Source organism: Paralichthys olivaceus, chromosome 17 (assembly GCF_024713975.1).
Source record: "Paralichthys olivaceus isolate ysfri-2021 chromosome 17, ASM2471397v2, whole genome shotgun sequence".
NCBI lineage: Eukaryota > Metazoa > Chordata > Actinopteri > Pleuronectiformes > Paralichthyidae > Paralichthys > Paralichthys olivaceus.
In genome coordinates this window covers 9,623,769-9,648,421 of record NC_091109.1, presented here as the reverse complement: position 1 = coordinate 9,648,421, position 24,653 = coordinate 9,623,769, and the positions used below count along the sequence as shown (strand labels likewise).

Here is a 24,653-nt window from a genome sequence, read left to right as displayed (position 1 = left end):
CCCTTTATTTACCATTGCTAAGTTTAATAAATATAAATGTATTGTTTTTTTAAACTGTAACTTAGTTGTCAAATAAATAAATATAGTGAAACACGTAATATTTCTATTGGGAAGTAAAAATCTAGCAGATAGAGAAAATACATTTTTACTCGTATTATTATTATTGTTATTAAGTTGATAACAAATATGAGTGTCTCGATGATTTCTCAGGCTTTCTCTGAATAAGGAATGGCAGCGAGCCAAGAGATGTGGTGGAGACCAGCAGTTGAGACATGGGAGAAAGTGCTTCAGAATGGTAAGACCTTTAATTCTAACCTCGGAGAACTACAAACCCCAAAATTACAGACCTCTCTATATTACTAACATAATTCTTTGTGGAATGTGGATTGTGGATGGGACTGCAGGGCGCAGGTGGTTGTAGGTAAAAGGTGAACCCTAACCCTAAAGAAAGTCATTATCTCATTGGGAGAACTGATGATCATTGAAGTATCTTTAGTAGTGAGTCAATGTACAATGTAGACTGAGTTTATTAGGAACACATCGCTAAAACTGATGCAGTCTGTAATAAATCCTCCTCTCTGAAGGTTGTGATGATGGTGGTGTGAGCAGAGCTTAGTCTGGAATCACTTGTGAATGTGAATGGTCTCCGTATGTGCAGCCTTTTGTTGCTGATGACATTTCATTCTCAGAGGGTATATTTTATGGCTAACCCATCAGAAAATGTGGAGTTTTTCTTTATCTTTATTCTTGTACAGAGATCTCTCTTGTTTAATATGAGATTGACACAAAAGCAGTCAGAGTCCCTTGGAGATCCAGTTAGAAATAATCGGAAGGCGAGAGAAATGCTGTGGAGCCATGAAGGTGTTGACAGTAAATAAACTAGAATTAATCGTTGAGTTACATAAAACGTTCTCTCATAGGGCCCAAACAAGACCAAAAAGCATAACTCTTACATGCATCCACTGCTGTTAGGCCGGCTCTGCATAAAAGCTACTTCAAAGGATCTTTAGTGTTGCCAGAAAACAATATTCCTCCAAAAGAAATAAGGAGATGCCTGTTGTAGTCCATCTGTCATGGTCTCCATGTGCTCCCATCAAAAGGAGGTGCCTGTGCATTAGAAAGACAGTTTGGAGAGGGCAGTCTGGCTGAACAACAAAAAGAATAGAACATATAAGAATCCTCAGAAATATTGTACAGAGCAGCATCTCTTAACTTTTATTTTACTTATTTAATGCCAAAAGAAGGTAAAATATTTAAAGAATCCAGTGAAATATCAACGCTTCAACACAACTGACTGACACAAAACCATCAGATGGATTCCTGTGAATTGTTTATGTTATAACTATTATTTAACTGAGTGACCATAACACTTTTCCTTTTGACATGCTTGTTTCCCTTAGGACAAACTGTCAAAATTCTGACGTTGCCCTGACTTTTCATCCTGCACTGTCATCAGGTCAACATTTCTCCAGTTATGCCAAATACTAAATACTAATGACATTCCTGCAGCTTATGCTGTATTTTGTGTTTGGTGCTGATTGTCACACTGAGATGCAAGCATTAACCTCAAAGCAGCACTGAACCTAACACTGGACTCACACGTATACATTGTGTTAAGCTGTGGTTACGCTTGACGGACTGGTTGTTGCACAGCAAGTATAAACTACCCTCAAAGCTTGATGGTGAGTGTGCCCAACGTTTGGTGCCGGCACGATCGCCAACAACAATCACAGTTTCATGCTCAGGACACACAACATAGATAACTTTCAAGCTAACATGCCATGCAAGCTATACAATTCTAAAAAGAAGTACATGGGAATTAAAACCCACAGCCAGACAAACACAACAGGTTCACCAGCTGCCACCTTTTTAAAATAGATCAATACTTTATTGATCCTGAGGGAAATTTAGTTATTTCATGTTATTGCTCATCACATGATTTGATTGACCAGCGCCAGAGCATCAGTTTGTTTGAACTTGATTTGATTGAACAGCGCCTGAGCATCAGTTTGTTTGAACATGATTTGATTGGTTGATGCCTAGAACATATTAATGTCAGTTCAGCATAATAGACTCACAGAGACCCTGTGAAAATCTTGAAGGAAAATGTGAGGGGTGATTGAAAAGTTTCCTCTTGGTTTCCTCTTCACATGTACTGTACTTGTTTACACCAGATAAGTCATATCCCAGGTTATATGATGGACTGAATCATAATGACAATGATTGGTTAAAGCCATAACCATCAGACTAGACTGAGGACATGTAAAAGTGTCAAAACAAGATGTTGAGAGGGCAGGAATTGTTTGAAGTGACATTTTACTGTGTGAGTGATTTAAGTTAAAGTGGAATAATAATTAGCTGGATAGAATTTTATGGAGTCTTGGTTAATTCAAATCATCTGTCATGTTTTGTTTTCATTTGACTGCTAGTGGATGAACTGCAAAACATCTACAGTGTAAAACTAATTTCACTCATCCTGTAACTTTGACCCTGAGCTATTATACCCTGCAAATCCTTAGATGGTATCTCTCTGTGGTCACTGGGTTTCACTGTTGAGGTCTGCAGGCAACATTCCTCACATTCTGCCTCAACCTGGGATTCCTGACCTCCCCTCAACCTCAGCAGTCTTCTTCCACGGTGGGCAACACCGTGTTTTATCCTCTGCACACTTCTTACCTTTCTTCATGGAGCCTGCTCCTCTGTGCCCAGGAGACCGGATGCTTAAACATGAGAACTGGTTTGAGACTGTCCAATGGGAGTGCAGGACCTCATTACCATTAGCCATAGAGAGCAGCTAAGAGCAGATACCTTATTACTCGGCTTCACACACTGATTTAATAATAGGATGCAGGGATGATTTGACTTCTGAACTTGTGCTTGCGAAATGTGTTACCCTTAGCACCAAAAGGAAGCTTGAGGTGATGTCTAGGTGACCATAGCCACAACCTGCACCACTGTGGGATGACTGATGTCTATATTTTGTGCGTGTTTGGGTTGATGCTGAACCCACATATCATGTGAACCGAACAGGCTGAACTTGGCCATTTCCTCAACATCACCATTTATCAAATGCTTTCTGGTAAGCTCTGATAAAACAGAGACTAACCACAGTTAGTTGTTATTTCTGACTTAGCCTGGACTCTGATCAGCTGCGGGGACGCCCAAGAATTAGAGGTTAGCTCTATACATGAATCCACCACATGCCATGATTATCAGACTCTGTCTCATCCAGAATGTGCAGCTTTAAGTTTGCACATCTCTGAGACCTTTTCGAAGCATTGTTTCGTCTAAATCAAAAACAGAAATTATCTTTTATTCCCTGATGGTCTCTGAGTCATTTCATGTAAAAAAGAATGACTTTGTGAATGTAACTGAGTACACATAATAACATGAAAAATGACCAATAAATCAAAATCTACAGAATCTGTCCATAATATATTGCATAATAACAATGACATTGTCAGCTTGATACAAGCTATATGGAACATCTGTTGGCCATATGAATCTTCAGTACTCAGATGGCTTTGTTGGCTGTTATCCACAGAGACATGAATTAAACACAATACAAACAGCATGCAGTGTCTGTTGCTGGTTGAAATATATCTGATACCTACAGTTTGGTTGGCAAGCATGCACCAGGGAAAAAAATATGCAGTGAAACAAGAGACGTAGCTGAAAAAACATGATTTATGTTGAGAAAATAAACAGACGACAGTTTGATGATTCTATTGTGCTGATGCTATATTGATCCTTTTTTATTGGTTGCTTATTTTTTTCAAGCACAATGCGACAGAGTGCAATTGAAACATATCTGATGAATAAATCCAGATATATGAGATACAAAAATTACAGATCTGCAGGGAGCCTCTGTGTTCCTGGCACATAATATAAAAATAAATCAAATAAACCAATACATATTGCCCCCCCCCACATCCTTCGCACCCCAAGCCTCCTTCTCTGAGTCAGTTAAATATCATTGGTATCACTTAATTTTATTCATCATCAATTATTCATCATTAATTTATTTCATCTGCCTTAGAGGATATTGCCTACTGTGTAAAAAAAACACTTAAATTGCAAGATTGTTCTGTAAGTTCTTCCGTTAATGGCTCATCTTTCAGGAGAGTCCCTGAATTAGTGAAAGTCCAAGTGAAAGTCACAACCTACTTTGTGCAAACATATAAATAGGCTGTCCAAACAATTAGCTTGGCTTGTATGTGTCTGTAATCATGAATGCTCTCTGAATGGTTGCTCAGAGAGAGAGAGGAGAGCACAGACTTGAAGCCCAAGTCACCAACGGAATTCCACACCAATCCGAGAGATGGACTATGTCAAACACTCACATATGCACAGTGTTTAACAGATAGACAGGAAGAGGAAGGGATTCGGCTTCTGCATGCAAATGCAGTTAAAGGAATAGGCGCAACATTTTGGGAAATGTGCTTCTTGTCTTCTCCAGAGTAAGATGAGCGGATAGATTCTTAATTCACTTCAGCCTTTTCTGTAGTTTATTGCACACTCTCAAAGTTTACATTTGAAATTTCTGTCTCGTATGTTACAGTCATCTTGCTTGAACTATGAGCTCCAATGCCCCCAACAATTTCCTGTGGTACTGCTCGGTTTTGTCGATTTCTTCCCTATCGGTCAGCTTTCAGAAGACTTGCACAAATACGGACAACATGGAGGTTTTTCGAAGTAATTTCCCTGCAGGCCACACTGGAAATACACACTTTACCAATGCTCCATTCAGCGCTCCAACCATGAAAGAGTCAATTTAATGCCTCAGGAGCTGGACATGAGCTGGGTTTACTGGGCATATTAGCCTTCCCTGTGTGCCCAGGCTGGGAAAGCCAAAGGCCATGGAGTCCGAGGAGATTCTCCAAATGACATCACACGTGCTGCAAATCTATGAAGGACTTTTCAAGCAATTTTGTTTTTATTGGTAAATCCCTGAAAATCACAAACAGGAAGAGATGTAGTTGTAGTTGCCAAGATTTTTTTCATCTGAGGCCTTGAACCTAGCTTGAAAGTTTTCCTGTGGACAACATCAGAGAGCAGATGAAACATTGGGGAGACGTGAGCAGAATTTGAGTGTTGACCTTATTTTTTGTAAGCAGCCATTCCGAACAAACAAGTGGGAAGGTGTGGACACTTTAACACATACCAAAGCAAGTTCAATGTATAACCAAGGTATCATGTCGGAAAGGTTCATAAAAGCTGTCCTAGATCCCACCTCCCGTCCAGGTTCTCCTATCAGGAAGAGACGGCACTAAAGTAGTGGCTTTTTAAGATGAATTGAATTATTCACTGTAACTGTTTATACCATGGTCTGTATATAAAGCTGGATATTGGATCTCCACTTCCTCCAAAATGTCACTGATTATCATTGAGCCAGCACATTAGTGATCAGGGAATGGAGCCACAGTAGCCAGGTCCCATTGATACATCCACTTGACCAATCGTGGGTCAGTCTCCCCATTTTTATCATATGGCATAACAAATTTAAACCAAACTTACCATAAAAATTAAAACTTGAACAAACTAAAATGACAGAAACAATCTTAGAGAAAAATGTAGTTTGGTTCAGGTCTCAGTCGCTACATGGAGGTGAAGAGATATATGATCTTAACTGCAGCCAGCCCCCAGGAGACATTCGAGACACTTTGTCGGAAATGTACAAATACCATATACTCTTCTTTAAAAGATCATGGGAACTTCAATTATTTATTCTCTTACTGAGAGTTAGATTATCTATTTATCCTGCAAAGAAGCCTCCATTATCCTGTCTTGATCTTGAGTACGATCTTCTAATTTAATAAACAAAGTGTCAGAGTATCCCTACAGGATGCAGTACCGCTGATTGCCAGTAGAGGCAGGCTCTAAAACCTCTAGTAGAATAAGTGATAGGCTATGGTCGTAAAGTCCAAAAAAATGTCCTCAACACTTTTCTTTGAACGCGATGCAAAACAGCATGAGGAAAGATGTGAAGGAGAATTCAAAAGGAGTTAAACTGCACCATAGGGTTTTTTTTTTTTTCAACCAACTTCATTTATAGCACATGGAAGATAAGCTCAGTGACAAACTACAGTTCAAATCGGGTTCCTTATCCAAGTAAAACCTCCTAAGAAAGGATGTTCTCAAAGGATATCCATAGAAAGTTAAAAGAAAATAATCAAACAAAAAGGACTGAAAAGTTGAAATCATAATAACATGAAGAATATATGAGTAGAGAAGGTTGACTCAATAATAATGAGATTACAGACTTTGCTGTCATGGCTTCTTTGATCTATAAAAACATTTGTTTAATTATTTTATTTTGGTGTCTGCGCTAGAGATTTAGTGAAACAACATTCACATTAACAGTTTTTTGTTTTGATGATGATTGATATTCTACAATATGCTTGTTCTTCAACATGACTCCTGACTGGACACACATGAAAGAAGATATCTAAATTTATGGTGTTGGAGCTCAGCCAACCACACAAAGATTACCATAAATTCTGGATCGTGTCACGAGAATAAATCCAATGCTTTGTTGTTTCTATATTTACGAGGGTCTGCTGTAGAGAAACTACAAAAGTACTGCTTTAAATGGTGTAAAAACTGTGGGGAGGCGTTACATCCTTTCCTATTTATAAAGGATGGTCCAGTGCATCCTATTTCGAAGGAGATAAGAAAAGGACTGAGGCCCCCTCTCTCTTATCCTGGCTCCATCCTCACCTGCCCAGATATGGGTTTCCTAGAAATAGTGAGTGTTGAGGTATTACTGATAACACATACATAAAAACCTCATGGTGTTCATTCAGAAACATGGGAGTGACCTGGAGGAACAAGGTATTTAGCTGAATGAGCACTATTGTCAGATTTTAAAAAATGACGACCTGTTTGTGTGTCTCTAAATGCCACCTTAATGGAGAAAGCTGGGTAACATTGTGTGTTAACCTTTCTCTAACGACTCCATTTGTTTTTCTAATGAATTATCAAAAATCCTGCAGACTAGGATGAGAATCCGTTGCCAATTGATTTAAGCTTCTCTGGATGAGAGCATCCGCTCAATGAGTATAATACAAATATCAATATTCATCATGGTGACTGCTGTGTATTTTATAATGTCTCTTTGACAGAAGCAAAGACCTTTTTCTGCCTCTTTTGTTACCTCGTCTTGCCAATGGAGGTGGTAACATAACTTCTTCTCTGTTTTCAGTTTGTACTCATCTCCTGTCTGCTGTGGTCCAACTCCTCTTCCCTCAGCTCTTTTTGTTGGACTGAGACATGCACTGGGAGTGGCATTTTAATAAGAATGAGATTTATTGTCGTTAGTGTCAACCTTTCCAGGTATGGTAGTCAAATCTGAATGTTTTGCAGCAGCTTTATCCCCCCCAAAGCCTCCTATCAGCCCATCTGATAGAAACTGAGTCACTTGTCCATTCACACTCAGCTCATTTCTTCCCAAACAGCATCTCTCTCTCCTTTTTCCTCTCCCTAAGTCTGATGTGTTACGTTGGAGGGAGGAGGATCGAGTGTCCAGCGTTCCTCCCATCACCTGTGAAATTTCAGAGCCAGGCCATGGTGAAAGGGGGTATTGTGTCCCCCTGAGGAGGAATGCCCTTGCGTCGTTCCTCAAAGAAAAGGCTTCATTTGGCCAGGAATTTGGAGGCATCTCGAGAAGTGTAGGGGGGATTTTCTCGGGGGTTGGGATGGTCAGCTGAAGGCCTTTTTAAAGGCTAGACAGAAGGTCAGGCCTTACCCCTAAACTGGTTCTCATTAAATGTGATTATGATCGATTAGTATTGAACAACAAAAAATAAGGAAACTATTTTGTGATTCCTTTTAATATACTTTACATCAAATCTAAATGAACATTCTTTTTACGTCATTGAAATCTGACTTATAAGGGACATTTTCAAATTAGTCTTTAGACATAATACTCTTAATTTGGGTTAACGTATGGCTGTTTGTGTAACACTATGTTATGATTGGAGAGGGAAAAGTACATTTCATATCCTACATGCAGGAGTTGGAAATATCACATTGATCACTACTGCAGCAGCTGTTATTACATATGGTTACGCTGACACCTGCTGGTGACAAATAGCAACTAGCCTGTCCATGTGTTGGACGGCTGTTTATTGGAAAGCTTTATATTGGTTCACAAGATTATATTGCTTGATGAAAAAATGTGCATGAGAATAATTAGCACTACAATTTATTCACATTTCATGTGTCACTATGCAGTAATTAGGTAATTTAAGCTAACATTTAATATGATGCCATAGAAATGTGTCATAGGAGACTATAGGTTGACTTTACAGTTCCAAAAGCTAAATCTAAATACTTTGTTGTAGCACTCAACACCCTCCACCATGAACAGGACTGTTTTCAGGAGTTGTCAAATTGTACTGACAGTTTGATTTATCACTCCGGTGATTTTTTTGGGGGGATTTTCAGTAACATACTATAAAGATTTACATTAATATATCATGAATTTAAGAAAATTAGTATGAACAGTCTTCAACAGATAATAACTTAGCAAGACAATTGATTTCTGTCAGGTGTGTACAAACCATCACAATATTGAAATTAAGTTACTTTTCTTAAATAAACAAAAGATTAAACTGATCAGAAAATGGAGACCACCGCTTGCTGGTAGAATAGATTGTTAAATTTAATGTGCAGAACTGCAGTTTTTAGGGATGTGGTAACAACTATAAAGATGTAAAATGTTTCATCCACTCTGAAAACATCAAACTCTCTGACCCTCTGGTCTCTGCACGGGTTAATGCTCCCGTCCTCCAGTCCATTGGGGGGCGGTATAGCTCGATGTTACATGTAATTTCAAAGGAAGAAGAGGTAAAAAGCGGTAGTGTACATGTTCACGGGTTGATGCTACAGGAGGTACGTGTTGGAATATCTTTGTTTGGCGCTGGTTTTTCTGCGTAAACGAGTCTTATTTGCGTCATTTAACGGCTTTGGCTTCATTCAGTCAATAACGAACAACAGCGGTTCATAGAAGTGGTGCATTTACGTCACTTAGCCATGAGCTAAGGTTGCAGCTAGCCCCCTGCAGTTTACCACCATCTTTCATACGAAGAGATTAAAATTAAATGTTGCCTCGCCTGTTTAAAAACACACAGAAATGACACATAATATCTGGTGTTATTTAAGGCATCAGCAGGGTTTATCCTTGAATTCGTCTGTATTTGTTTCTGTTGTACTGGTCACCCTGCACCATGAGAAGCTTTTAAACGTGTGTTTACACTGTCTTACTCAACAAGAGGTAACAGGGGCTGATGTCCTGCGGTGAAATGGACACGAATGAGGACCTGGCCCCGACCACGGTCAGTAAAACTCTGCTCATCCGCCACTTACCATCTGAGCTCAGCCAGGAGGACAAGGAAGATCTGCTGAAGTATTTTGGGGCTGAATCCGTCAGGGTGTTCTCCAACAGGGGTCGTCTGGTAGGTGGTGCTTCACTCACACCTTACTAGTGTTTTCACATGGTAACAGTCAGTGGATTTTCTGTCCATGCTGAGGTTTATGACATTTTTCACTCTCCACAGAAACATACTGCCTTTGCAACATTTCGAAGTGAGAAGTCAGCAGAAGAGGTGAGTTTTTAGTCAAAAGCAATTGCAGTTTAAGTTACTGAAAGTCATGTATGTTTTGGATTTATAGACACAAGCTAATGGTAATTTCAGCATGAAAGGTTTGGTAATAACTATCCATCACATCTCCTTCAGGCTCTTATCAGGCTCCATCAGTTAGAGGTCCTTGATCAGACGCTTGTTGCTGAGTTTGCCAAAGGCCAAGATCATGTGACAGTATTAAAGGATCCACCAGTGTCAGACAGGTGGGTTGCTTGAATTGTATGTAAAACCAATGCTCAGTAGAGCACATATCTCCGCCAAGGCCGACACTGGCCTCTGTTGTAGTGGTCTAAATATCACAGAGCAGAACCAACAACTCTCTTTTTCTTTCTACAGTGGGAAAGGAGTTAAAGAAGAGAAGAAGAAAAAACAGGATTCCCGAAAGCCAAATATTCCCCTTATAGAAACTGGCATTGCACCAAGCCTTGGGTAAGTGTTGGATATATGTCATTATTCAGCTTTTGGTACAGATGATGTGTGATGTGATTTGTGGTTTTAACCTTTGTTGATTCAAATGATGAGTTAGTGAAATTTAGACACTTAAGTGGATCATCTAGTCCGTGTGTTACTATGTCATCCTCTAGTGCATTACTCTTCAAACATCGTAGGATTTGTTCTCACCCTGCCTCAGGTTGTAAAAATATATATTTTATTACATTGTGATTTGGGAACAAGCAGTTCCCCTGGTGATAACTGGTGAATGTCATTCCCCACTCAAATTAGACTTCATACTATTAAATATGCACGTGTGACACATGCTTCCCAAAGTGCTGTCCGTTCAGGCGGGTAGAAGCTGCTTGGAGGCCAACTGACAGTAAACCTGGGTGAGAATCTGAGAGCAGCGGCATCATGTCCAATTAGATGGTCAGGCTGCCACTGAGAGTCTGACAGAGTGTCAGTTCTGCCAGTTGGTGGGACCAGGTGGTCTCTGATAGCTTTTACTTCAGTACTGTCTGCAACCCAATCTCACCTCCCTTCATATTAAACAGCATCGTATTCTAATGCTAGTTATAGTATGCTGGTTGTGGAAATGTGTCAGTTGATAAAAGTCAATGTATTATGTCTGTATTTATTTCTTAGTAAAGGCTGCATTCACTAGTTTTATTATTATTCACCTGATATTCCTCAGTTTGCTATATATAGTTTTTGTAACATGTTTCTATGTGAAACACATTTAATTAGGAAAGGTGTCCTCACTTGGTTCCATACAGGTGTATGGAAAAAAATAGTTCTTGTTTCATATTGCAGTTGCGAAATCTTGCATCTTATCACTAAAATGTTTTTATTCTGATGAGAATATAGTGTGGAATTATACAAAAATTCAATGCTGGTGTCCAAAAGTAACACTGTTTTTAATGACCTCCAAAATATGCATATTAAATGTTTTTAACAGTGTCAGTGATTCTTAGGAACAATATAATTTCGTCTTCACCATGCTGATGACTAATGTCAGCAGCACTGCAGCAAAAATGTGTTTTGTTAACACACCAAACAAAAGATTTTTAATCTTCAGTGCCTATTTGTAAAATCTGCAGTATGTAAACTTTGTGAAAATGTACTGAAGCACTGCAGAAGCTCTGCTGCTGAAAACAATCCTCTGTAGAGGCCACACAACATTTCCAGAAGTAAGCAGCCAACAATGGAAAAGCTGAGGCACTTCTGCTAATGCTACCATTAGTGTTACTGATTTACTCTGGGATGGTCGATGTAGGTAAAATCACTCTGATGTCAGATGTAGAAGCAAATTAAGTTTCTGGAAAATAAATTCACAGGGATTCAATAAATGTTGATAAATTGATAATAACTCCTATATAATCAAAAATAAGTCCTGCTCATTAATGTATTTCTTGGTAACAAATCAATTCCTAATGTGTATAAAACACATGATGCAGCACCTTCTACAGATTGTTCAACCCTATAAGGCAAATTGTGATTTGTTAATATTGACAAATAGTTGATTGACGTTAATGATTGACATTCATTAACAAGACATAACTACCATAGCCCCACGTCAATCATTTCAAAACCCTGGACCATACAAAAACCCCAATGTTGATGTGACACATTCACTTTTAAAGGTTTTGGACTACCGCTTTGACTGCAGCTGAGACAAATATTTGAAATTGCAGTTAAAATTATGGACATTGATTTTATTTCTACTTCTTAATATTCCTTTTTAAAACTGTGATGTATTTATCAAATTTTTTTTCACCTCATATAAAAATGAATGTATTATTTCGGAGTTATCACTGTTTAGTCTAAAGCCCAATTCGTGTCGAAGCTACGCTGCAGCTCATGGGAAGACGTGTACCCTATGCAGAGCCCTGCACCTCCCCGAAAATGTAACTACGTGTTGAGGTGATGCAGACCAAATGGACTGTGATTGGCCCTCTTGGTAGCATCGCATTTCCTGCAGACTAGCCGCCATTTCCAAATGAGTTGAGTTTAACTAACACGGACGATGTCTTTCTATTCTTCCTTGCACTTCTTTAAGAAAAGTAATTGCTCTTTGAAATCTATCAGCTCCAACTCCAATACGATCCACTTAGTAACATTCCTCGTTGTTCTGAAATAAACAAAGAGAAGCAATGACTAATATTTCTGATTGTTGTTTTCAGTCCCAGCAGCAACTCACAGAACTCACACACTCTGCCCTCACCTTTCCTTATTAAGCTGCAGTATTAAGATTTATCCTCTCAGTCTTGCCTTATAAAAGTTAGCATTATGTGTGGACCAGCCTTATTGCTGACGTGGCAGGCCGGTCCCAATGTCCCTTAATGGCTGGATTTTATATTTTGTTGGCTGAGTGCTTGTCATAAAGAATAAGTTAGCCAGCTAAAGCACATATTCATGTAACACATTCATGTGTCTCCATTACTTTGACTTATTTTGTGTGATATTAAGCGAAGGGGTTGTTGTGTTCAAGGCAGCGAGTTCTGGCTGCAGAATCTGCTTTTAAGTAATTCTGTCTTTTCTCTCCTCCAGGTTGAAATTCCAACCCAATCCCACTTTGAAATATTTATACCCACCACCTTCCAACGACATTCTGACAAATATATCACACACCCTCGTGAGCGTGCCAAAGTTTTACGTTCAAGTGAGTTACTGTAGCTTCTCTCATATCTTATTTTTTATCCAGTACCATTACTCCTTTGATATGCAGATGTTGGCCATCTGTGTGTATGTATTTGTATCTTTCTGTCTTTTTTTTTTCTATACTCTCCCTGTATTCATACTTGCCTTTTATTGGAAAGTGGGAGTCTGTACAGAAGAAATGCAGATTCGACAGCATGTATAGCCTTCAGATTGATGATGTAAAATGGAAATACAATTCTGGATTAAGTGCCCCAGAGATTTTTGAACTGCATCCAACCTCCTAAAGATCAAACAGCAAACATTTGCCTTTTAAATTTCAATTTGGGGAAGCAAGTATTAATAATAAACCATAAGTGGGAGGCATGAGTTATGGGTTTAACATTTCCTTGGGAGCTGCGCTGCCTGCATTTTTATTGCTGCTGCTTCCAGCAGCAGCATCTTGGTGGTGCTGGTGTGTTGCTGATGAGCCCTCGGTATCTCACCTCAGCCTTAATCTCACCTTGATCCATGTATTTTAAATGAAAATGCAGAAGCCTTGCAATCTGTTTTACATGTGGAGCCTGGGTTGTAGGCAGCAGTGTATTTATATTACCAGCTCTTGGTAAGAGTTTTGAGGTGCAACCGCTGCTGTTCTAATGCTCTTATCTCCAATTATAAAGGTGCTTCATCTGATGAACAAAATGAATTTACCATGTCCGTTTGGCCCAGTCACTCCCAGACCCCCCATGGTAAGCTTGAACACATGATCTTTAGATGAAGAAAAAGAATAGGATGATGACCTGATTAGTTTGGGAAGTTTTTGACATAGAACAAGAAAAGCTGTGTCAGACACTAGTATTCAAATGTATACAAATTTGTCCTCAGAAATCAGCAGCTTATTGATTTCAATACTGAGTTTGTTGTATGTGAAAACATAACTGTTGAGCATAAATGAGCATGTTTACCACGTGAACAAAAGAAATTGCAGATATATCAGGATGGAGAGGACATCTTGAGGAACATGTCAACTTGGAGAGCCAATGAAATTTTAGGCCTTTTGGTTACTATGGCTGACGCCAGGCTTAACAAAACAGGCTAACAAAAATATGTGATCTTTGCAGCAGCAATTTATATGTTGTGTCCTTACCCCCTGCATACTGAACCACCCCTCACTTAAACACTCCTGGGATATCGCATCTGACTGGAGAATGTTCTGCTCCTGCTCATATGTGAAAGGAAAACTCCTGACAAAGACATTTTTAATTTCATCTCTCTCTCTTCAACTTTCCTGAAAAGAAAATACATTCTTGCACTGTGTTACATGTTGGTCCATAGTTTTTTGCAGAAAGTGTCACAAATTCCTTGCTCAAACAAACATGAACAGAGGAACATTCCAGCTTCAATAGTCGTCTAATATCCAACTGCACATACAGTATGTTGTTCTGCAAGGTGGCACTTAAACATCCCAGCAATGGAAAAAACGAGCAAAAAAACACTTCACACTTTAATTCCTTGGCAGTTAATATGATGATAAAAACAAATCGATGTTCGTGAAAGACTTGCTTTACAAAAGACACAAAGCCTTTCACTTCAGTCTTTTACAGACATATTTTTTGCTACTTTATTATCCGAGTGATGATTCAACAGTAAAATCATATTGTTCCATTTTCAAGGAAAGCCTGAAGGCAGACATAATGAGTCATCTAAAATGGGAGGGGACACTTTGTGAGACTATTTAACGAGAGCTTGATTTTCACCACTTCTTAGTAAAAAAATCAATCAATGTTCTTCCCTACAGGACATGAAGTGTTAGAGTTACTTGATGAGTTTATCATCAGACAATTATTTTGCAATAGTTTTAATTGTTTCAATAGTTTTTCATGCAAAAATGCCAAAAATGTTTTCAACTTTTTAAAGTTGAAGATTTGCTGTTTTTCATCTATGTATAAAATTATTACACTGAACTTAATTATTATTAACATAATGGGGAGCTAAAGCCTTTTAAACCATACTAATAATCACAGTTATTCTTTTTTTTGTTGTTGCTGTGGGTAATAGTTGACCCATTGGAATAAGTTTCAGAATATTGTGATTTAATTTAAACCTAATATCGATTACCACAACTGAGATCATAAATGAATCCTGGCTTCGACCTGCACTCACCAGGGACCTGGTGCAGAGATGCACATGAAAGCATTTGAACCCTGAGGTATTTGTAAGGTAATCCATCTTGTGTTGTCTGCAGCCGTTTGAGCTGCTGCCTCCAGCACCACCTATCCCCATGCCCCCTCCCTACCCTCCTGACTACCCCCCTTTACCAGAGGAGGAGATGGAGCTGTCCAGTGAAGAGGAGTCAGAGTACGATAGCGGAGACGACGAAGACAAGGAGAGGTGAGGCGCAGATAACCAGCAAAGTCCAGTTAGACAAGTGTAGCCTCTCGGCGATGCCCAGGGCTGTTATTTCAGGCTAACAACACCAGGCTCCAACTGTATTTGTATACTACATTACGCAGAGATGCCCTTTCAGTTGAGACCAGGACATACAAACTACATGTATATGACCACCAGTGAAATGTAATAAAAAACAGTTAAGATGTTTGGTGACTTTGCCTCAAAATGAGATGAAAAAACACTTTTTCACATCAGCTTGAACGTTGCACAACATTTTATTTCACAGAACAAACAATAACAGTACGTATCGTACTCGTTACTGCGTTACTGACTTTTCTATTCAGGATTCATTTACCTGTAATAATGTTGCTGCAAACAGAAGTGGCTTGAAGGAGATGTCTTTAAATTTCAATTGGTGTGCAGGTTTTGTTTCTTTTCTTCATTCCAAGGTAGACTTTTTCCCTTATTCCTTATGCTTGCTTTATTTCAGGATTGTTCGTCTGATGGGCCTGGTCAACCAAGCATGCAAGAGACCCATGAGACCAAAAACAGCCTCAAAGAGAAAGAAGCCTAAGATCAAGGATCTACTCTATGCTCCAAAACAAGACTCTCAGAGGTACAGCAAAGGCACTCATGCATGTCACAGTCCTCACGCAAAGCTCATCTTGAGACAGTATTCATAGGCTGCTAAAAAAGGACAGAAACCCTCTAGACAATAACTCTTCCTCATAAAGACAGCCTTGTATGCTGTTATTGTTTCAGTTCCACAGTAACACACACACACACACACACACACACACAAAGTCACTCTTCCTTAATGACAGGCCACAAACTCTGTTTCTAAACTATAAATACACTAACATACACACCTCAGTGTCTCCTGGCTTCTTGTTTGTGGACTGGGAAATATCTCCAGCTGACCAGAGCAAAATATCTCAACCCTTAAGCCGCTCAGGAGCCAGGTTTTATTGTGGGCACATTTTAGAGGCTGCTGTAGAGGGGGAGTGCTGATTGTCTCCGCTCTCCTCAGTGCTCCGGTGCTGCAGCCCTCCGATGTGTTTGAGCAGCCCCACCCTGCTGGGCCCAGGAAAATTGAATTCCACATTTCGGTTCCAGAGGTAGCATCCACAGTGGAAGGAAGTGGACCGGGTCAAGAGGTGCCGTCTGATGAGGATGGAGGTAAGTGCTCCCTCAGACTCACTTCCTTCAGTTTACAATTAGTCAATTCATCGTTTACCCGTTGATTAACTCATTCCACAGTTCTAACTAATTGTCAGTGATGCATTGTGGTTTCAATTTGAGGACTGTTGATAAAAATATGTTATTCACTCTTTACACATAGGCTATCACTCCTGTCACAGTCAGTATTTAGAAGAGCTCTTGAGGTGTGTGTTCGGACAGGTGAGCTCACTCTGGGAGGAGAGAAGGCTAATTACTGAGATTGCTTTTTTCACTTGCCTTGTGTGGGTTTCGAAAAACCACATACATGTTCATCTAAGTCCACACCATTCATCTATTATTATTATAAGAATGTTATTGCTTATAATTTATATATATACATGTATATACATGAAGAATGTTTCCAACACCTTGTTGAATCTAGAACTATCTAGAACCCAGTACTAGTAAGGTGTACCTAATAAAGTGGCTGGTGAGTATATATATGTCATATATGGAAGCATATACATAATGTATCTCACTTACTGTCACTATGTTATAGGTAAGAGTTGTATAATAAATAATTCTTTTCTGCTGCAAGAACACAGTTGATGATGGTTTTCCGGGGGTCCCCCACAAAACATACAAAACGTGTACTCTTTAGTTTGACCCATGTCCCAATCTCTAACATGGAGGAGGCATTGTTCATTACTTTTAATGCAACCAGTCAGCAGGGGGTGATTGAGTTGCTTTGGCTTCACTTTTGGGGGAGCTGTCATGTCGTCCACCTTTATATACAGTCAATTGTCTTGCCACGGTAAAAACAATAAACTAAAAAAATGTTATCTTTTCTCTCTCTCTATCTTTTTTTGAAGCTGGTAGCTTCCCCTTAACCTGCATGTGTTCCTGCAGTCATGTGGGATGAAAGCGTGCTGTGTGCGTGTGCCAGAACTGGGCTCACTAATCAGACACCCCCCCCCCTCCCCCACCCTCAGGGCCAGCTACCACCACAGATGGAAAGTAATCGTGTGGGAGACACTGTGATAATAATATCCACTATCTCCCGTCCTCAAATGAAGTGCATCAGTGGAAACAAATTTAGTCACTTTCAGTCACAAATATAACAAAGCTGTGACTCTCACAATTGGCCAGAATAATTGGTCAAAATAAATCAGGCTGATACTGTAATCTACAAACACATCGGCAGGGGGACTCTGTATAAAAAAGTTCTGTCGACTTTTGTTGGAGCAGGAGAGGCACTGTAGGAATTTGATTGTTACTGTACATTATGTTTATTATCACACTGAAGCAGGAGTTGGTTTGATACTCCTATTGTCATAACTTAAAGCCCTTACCATGGGTGGAGTTGGAGCAGAGTGTTAACACAGCAGTATATCACAGCAGAAACCTGCACCAAAAAGGCTTTACCATTATCTGTATGAGGAAATGTCACTGGGAGCACAGCCTGTGTTACTTGTCAGCTGTGCAGTTCCCCGTTCGCCTTATCTCGCTTCTCTCTAACTACAACTTCACTCCCTGGCAAGCCCCTGAGAAGTAAAATAGATCTCAAAGTCAAACACAAAAGATTTCCTAAAGGCAGGGAGAAAGATAAACTATGACAGGTGGCTTTTTGGATTAGTCTTGTTTTGCAGAAGTGAGGGTGTGGGATCCGATAAACAAGCTATTTAAATGAAAAGGGGAGGTGGGGGGTAGATAAGGAGGAGGATAATTTCGAAAGCTGTGGTCTAGTTCTCTGCAGAGAGTGTATCAGGAAAGCTCCACAACACTTCTTGCTCCACTGCACACACACATACACCTTATGTGGATGACAAGCTTTTTTTTTCCACCACTCCTTGGATTTGTACGGGCTCACTGCTCTTCGTAATTCCATCTACAGCGTGTGTGTGTGTGTGTATGAGCATGCGCTCCTCGAAAGTCTGTCAGAGTTCTCCGTCACCCTGCCTTTCAAACTTGTACACAAGTAATTGATCAGTTGATCAGTAATCAACAAGTTAATTCATTTTGATCATCGAGTAATCGCTTTGAGTTTTTTTTATTATTATTATTTTCTGGTTTCTTTGCTCCTCTAATGAAAGTAATTAATATCTTTTTAGCCATGGCCATAGCATTTAAGGAGGCCATCCTTGAGATTCACAAACGCAGATTAAAGTTGTCTTTTTTACTATTTTATGGACCAAACAACCAATTGATTAATCACGAAATGAGCAGCCCTAAAACAAGAAAAAAAGGAGAGGTGTTTGAGGATGCTTGTAATTTGATGTTGACTGTATGTGTAGTGCAGCTAATGTTGACTTTTAAGTAACACTTTTCTCTATTTATCATATTAAAGCCAGATGATGTAATGATTATATTCATCTTATTCAGTTTTGAATGATGCCATGCTTGGAAATTTTAAACACTGACATATTGAACTAATTATAACCAAGAGGATTTGCTTCCTCTCCACCATCCTGTAAACATAGTGGAAGTGATTATTTTACCATCTGCTATTTTTAAACACTTTGAAAACTTCCATCTGTATTTGTGCTGCAGATAGACGGTCCTCATCTTGTTGTGTAACATAAGAAATCCACTGGATTTCCCACTCAACCAACTCAACTGTACTTAAAATATAATGAATCGTTTTGTTTCTGTTTGTGATCTTAGCTGCTCATAAAGCATCTTTAACCTCAGAAGTGGACGAGATGGAGGTCGCTCCCTCTCTCAGCGAGGAGCTGGAGGTCACTGAAGGTTTTGGGAAGCTCTACCCCAGCACCCAGGAGTCCCAGCAGCAGGAGGAGCAGAGCGACGACGATCAGGACCTCACCTCGGGTGTCATCTCCAGAAAGGAGCTGGAGAAAGGACGGCTGTCAAGAGACGGTAAATATAAACAGGACTCTGCTTAGACTTAGAAAAAAGTTGGAGTTCTACTCATATTTACATTTGTACGAGAGGTTGGGCTGTTCCTGCTGCCCTCGCTCCTCTCGCTGCTGTGAGCGCAATGCATGATGGTTAAAGTGCACTTTGATGTATGGTATAAAAAAGTTACATTGTATATAATAGGGATTATTGAGTGATTTCAGACACAGGCCATGCTCAGACAGACCAGGGTGAACTACTTTAGGTGGACATTTTTTACCTCACTGTTCTGTACAAAAGCTACAAACACAGAATGACAGAGGGTCATTTTCAAACAGTGGAGACGTGCACAGAGCTGGATCGACAGCTGTTTGTGTAGGAGAGCTGGATAAGTTGAAGTGCCGCTACATGTCACACCTCTAAGTTCTGTGCGAGCACACACTGTCTGCATCACATCGCCTTTGTTGAGTTAACTGTAAACAAGCAGGGGGTACATAATGGAGGATCTCTTGACAGCAGCTTTGCACAATAAAGTTTGAACCAGCCACCCTGATAATCAGAAATACATTACAAAGTGATTTTCTTTGAGTTGTCTCTTCCGGTTTGATTTGCAGAATAGAATGAATGACATTTGAACAAATGTTGTCTTGTATTGAAGAGGCTGAACAATGAAACATACAGCAGCTAAATAGGCACAAGCACGTACTGTATACCCCAGGAGATGATGAAGTGCAAAACAAGGGTAAAAGGAGAGGGAATATGTAACATGTGTCAGGTGACCAGAGACAGAACTTCTGGATGTGTGCAGTTTGGTAAAACTAAAGAGTAATCTGTTGTGTTACTTTTTGTCCTTCCTCCTGAACACATTGTTGATATGTCCAGATATGTTTTCCATACAAATAATGTTACACATCAGCTGAGACCGATACGCCCAAGTCACATCTAAAATTAAACTGCAGAGATCAATAATCACCTCATCGGCTTTAACGTCTTCAGTCTCTCTTCTTTAAAACACTGAGCTCTGAGTTTACCTGTGTGCACTGTAGCTATACGCAGCTCTGTGATCCTTTGTACTTGTTTTTGACACACATCTTTTTTTCCTCTCCTTTTTTCTCTTTTTATATCAGAGATGAAACGGATGTCTGTGTTTAAAAATTATGAACCTGGCGAGCCGACCTGCCGACTGTACGTGAAGAACATCCCAAAGCAAGTGGATGAGAAAGTAGGTGCCTTTATAGAACTTGACCCACTTATCTTTAAGTTGTTAGTTATTTATTGCTTAAATCCATTATGTGTATTCCGATTTTTGTGTTTTTTTGGAAATCAGATATAAATGTCAAGATCCGTGGCATCAACAATGTAATTATAATAATGTATGCGTTATTTACCTTCCAGGAGTTGAAGTACATATACGGGAGATACATCAACCCTTTGTCAGAAGACGAGAGAAAAATGTACGTAATCAGATATCCAGATGATCACGACTTTTCTTTCTTTTTTTATCAATATGCTTTGCGTGTCTCTTTGCTCCATTTTCTCTTCCGGAGCTATTTCTGACTCGAGCAATTTGTCGCCTCCTCTTGAGAGATGTTAGTAATTCATGCTGACTGTGTGTTGTGTTATTAATAAGTATCTAACCTGACGTCTAGATCATGAGGGACATTTATGTTTGCGCATCAGCACTACTTCAAATGAATCGTCCACCTGAGTCATCAAACGGCGCTTATGTTGGGAGAAGGCCAGACTCTGAACTCAGATGTCGGTGATAAACAGGAGGGTGTAGCTCTGCCAGAGAAACAGCTTGTCCTCTGCTAACCTGACTCTAAATTGTGTCTTTTTGACCCTTTCAGAGTTACTGCAATTTATTTTATTTTCATAAAACATTATATGCAAACAAATGTTTGTCGAAATCATAACCTTGACAATACCAGTTCCTATCCTAACCCAAAAATCAGTTTATGTGTCATCCAAACACAAAGGCAGACCGCACAGAGCTATAACACTTACAATTAATGCTTGGATACATCTTCGCTTCAAAGGTTAGTAGTTTTTGGTTCAGTGTGGAAAACAAATAAATGTGAAGGAACATTATAACAAGCTTCAACCTTTTTGTGCACATGCTTCACGCCTCTGTTTTCTACAGCTGAGTGTCCTCTCACATCTGCAGCCAAAAACAAACCTGTGGTATTTGTTATCTCGCCTGCTCCACCAGTAATAGACACACACTGGTGATGTTGCAAAGTAGTTTTTGTGTCTGCTACTTCTGCACATACTGCACAATTTTGACACTCTTTTTGTTCAGTGTTATTTATAATTTAGCAGAAAACTATAGCGCTCAAAGTATTACCCCTAAGAGAATCTGTACGCCCTGGCTCCACATTAACCCTGTTAAATTAAGGAATATATATATATATATATATACTTTTTTTTCCCCCTCTGTGTTCCAAACCCCACCTAAAATAATTGTTTTTTCTCATCCAACACAGTAGCTTTTTAAAAATCGTCTCCAGAGTGGATAAATCTTAAAAATGCCGTCTTGCTGTTTCAGTGCTGGTGATAAAAAGCTAAAGGCTCAGTGAGGAGGGGGTTGGAGGTTGTGCAGGAGCAGAGTTAACAGGGTCTTTCCATCACAGCTTATCTTTTATGTTTATGTACAGACATTCAGGTGAAATTACAGTTATAAAATATACATTTTTCTATTTTATTTGTTCCGTTCTGAAAAGTTTAAATGAGAAATATGTTGTGAATATTGGTGTGTTGTTTTTAAAGATGCACAGTTTTTTTCTTGGCAAAGAAAAAAAGATTTACCTGGAATCACTAAGTAAATCCACTTTAAGTTGAGTATTTTTCATTATTTAAATGAAAAATAATCAAAAAACTGACAATATGCTGACTATCTGCACAGCCCTCAAAGACACGTACTTTTACCTCAGTAATCCTATGAACAATATGTTTTGTGGTTCTGGTCTTGGGGTTACATTTTTCTTCAGTTTAGTAATTTACATTTATCACTGCCTATTTGCCGTACCTCCAAGTTCTTGCCCTGTACATGTGATTGAAGCTGCTAGATGCCTGAAATTCCTTCGGGATTAATTAAGTATCTATCTGTGGATCTGTTGTGTTGAATCAGTGATGATGATGATGATGATGTGTCCGTGTCCCTGCTTCGCTGTTCTTCCTCAGGTTTGACATTGTGTTAATGAAGGAGGGGAGGATGAAAGGGCAGGCCTTCGTAGGACTCCCCAGCGAGTGGAGCGCAGAGAAAGCCCTGCGGGAAACCAACGGCTACATTCTTTTTGACAAACCCCTGGTGGTTGTATCCTTTTATCCCTCGGGTTGAAACTCGGAATAAGGTTTGGGTTTTTTCAGTGTGTTGAGTTGCAGACATACATATATATTAGTCAGGTGTTGATTTGTAAAATATAAATAATGTCTTCTAAAGATATGTAATTGACACTCGGGGCCAAAGATGATGTATCAGAGAGAAAAACTGCTAAATTACATGCATGCATCGTTTCCTCTCAATCGCTCACAGGAAGGAATCAGTTCGAAACCATTACCAGTAACTGTTACATAGAGAGGTAAATTCAGAATACAGACATTAAATGGTTTCTGAGAAACTATCATCCTGGGGTTAGATTTCCTGAGAAAAGCTTTGACAGCTGTGCAGGTACCACCATAATGTGCGTTCTGCTTTGTGCAAGACCCAATTTAGATCCCCTGTCATGATTTGCTCAGTGTCGGCCTGACACTGCTGTGCATCCTCAGTTAGCTGGAAGATAAAAAACTGCTAGTTTAAAGTTTAAAGGTTTTATCAACAAACAGCTCTTCAGCGGCAGAGCCTGACACTTCTGACCCCCCCCACCCCCTCTTCTTCAACCTCTGGCATGGAAGGGCACTTTCTTTATTCTGTGTGAACAACAGTTGCTGTCATTGGAAAAAGGTCAGACTCTTACAGGGTCCGTTTTGGCCAGTAGTCTTGTGGCATTTATGAGCAAACAGCTGCAACCATTTGTCAAGTTAAGTTCATGTGAGGTGGCGAATGTCGAAAAGAAAGAGGGCCCCTGTGGCTCAAAGCTGCTGCGGGAGTAAAACATGACTTTATACGAGTATAAATGATCAGACTCTGAAGCGGCGCTGAAAGAAAAACTGGTGTGCGGTTGGGGTTTGTAGTTTCTGTAATACCTCTGGTGTATTACATCTATAGAAAGAAAGGTACATTTATAAATGGGAGCAAATAATTTTTTAATGAAACCTCATGTCTTCCAACTACATCATCGTCATTACACACGCATACAATGTATAATAAAAACAATATCTTGATTTCAATTAACATTTCTCAAAAACAAAGTTACAAAGTGCTTTACAAAAGTAAAATACACATATAAACATAAAAACAAATAAAACTGTTATAAAAGAATAAAAACACTAAATATGTGACAGAAATATAAGCATGACCTCCCGATACAATAATAAAAGTAAACATAGATTCAGGGAATGCACAGATAAAACTACGTTTTAAGTTTGATTTCAAAAGAGCGTGCCAGTCAGCCAAAGCTAAGTTATCCAGGTAGTCCAGCAATGAGCAGTTTGTCCAGTAGTAGTACACACACCTTTACAACAGAAACATTGTATGAAGTCGAGGCTTCTTGTCTGTTTCTTTGTGTGTGTCCCTCTCATGAGTGTTCTCTGTTGATGGGTTGCTGCCCACCTTTGATCACAGGGTTTTTAAATGTATATAAATGTCACATTGCAGAGGCATCTCAAAAGATTGACGTATGTAAGCATGGGCCCTGTAAGGTCTAAGATGGTTTGAAACATTCGACCAATACAAGTTTATTTTATATTTATTTATTTTTAATTTGGAAAAATGGGATATTAAAACCAGCATCAATGTGTTTCATCAAAAAACAGTCCTATGATTTAGACCTTAACTATAAATCCACAGCAGTTTGCCAGATCTGCACGACCAAAACAAGACAACCCGGAGACCAAGAGAGGTCAGAAACAGCGATGAACTCAACGGGTGAGTGAGACGTAGATTTTTGAAAACAGCAAAACGATGAAAAAAAAAAAATAATTCTACTGTACCTCTGTGTATCTGTATGTGAACAAAACCAGGCCTGATAATCATTGTAATGGTGTTTTCTTTTACGTTTGTGTTTACGCTTTATGTATTCAAGAAACCAAGGCTTGATATTGTGGCCCTGCAGGAGCATTTGTATCCTTATTGTGGCATATCCTTTGGAAGATAAAAACAATCAGAAGGCAATGTGGGCAGTTTTTTGTAGTCATCACGCACAGTTGGATTTCAAACAGCAGTCTAAATTTAAGGACTCAGTGCCGAGCTTTGTTCCTGATTCTATTCTATTGTGTTGTTGTCTTGTTTTGTTTACCTGTGCTATTTTAGGATTCTGTATAAACTTGTCTTTACAATGTTCTTGTTTGACTGAATTTCAGGTGATGGTCGTCAGCCCGTCGTCCACTTCTTCTTTTGTTATTTAATAAAGTATTTTATTAAAA

The 24,653-nt window shown here is 39.3% G+C and overlaps 1 protein-coding gene across 3 annotated transcripts; it reads left to right on the top strand.

Moving 5' to 3' along the window:
- Positions 1-211: 211 nt before the first annotated feature.
- On the top strand, positions 212-24,653 carry rnpc3 (RNA-binding region (RNP1, RRM) containing 3). Of its 3 annotated transcripts, none has more exons than XM_069512946.1 (16): positions 212-295; positions 9,276-9,458; positions 9,561-9,608; positions 9,741-9,850; positions 9,984-10,076; positions 12,633-12,744; positions 13,403-13,471; positions 14,968-15,113; positions 15,604-15,729; positions 16,144-16,292; positions 18,939-19,151; positions 20,258-20,352; positions 20,526-20,584; positions 22,314-22,446; positions 24,079-24,156; positions 24,314-24,653. In XM_069512946.1, the coding sequence occupies exons 2-15, from the start codon at positions 9,291-9,293 to the stop codon at positions 24,145-24,147; spliced, it is 1,590 nt and encodes a 529-aa protein (XP_069369047.1). In that variant the 5' UTR covers positions 212-295; positions 9,276-9,290; the 3' UTR covers positions 24,148-24,156; positions 24,314-24,653. The 3 variants fall into 3 exon arrangements, with proteins under 3 accessions (XP_069369047.1, XP_069369048.1, XP_069369046.1); XM_069512947.1 differs by lacking the exon at positions 212-295 and adding an exon at positions 8,759-8,895 and having other exon boundaries at positions 24,591-24,653; XM_069512945.1 differs by lacking the exon at positions 212-295 and adding an exon at positions 8,759-8,895.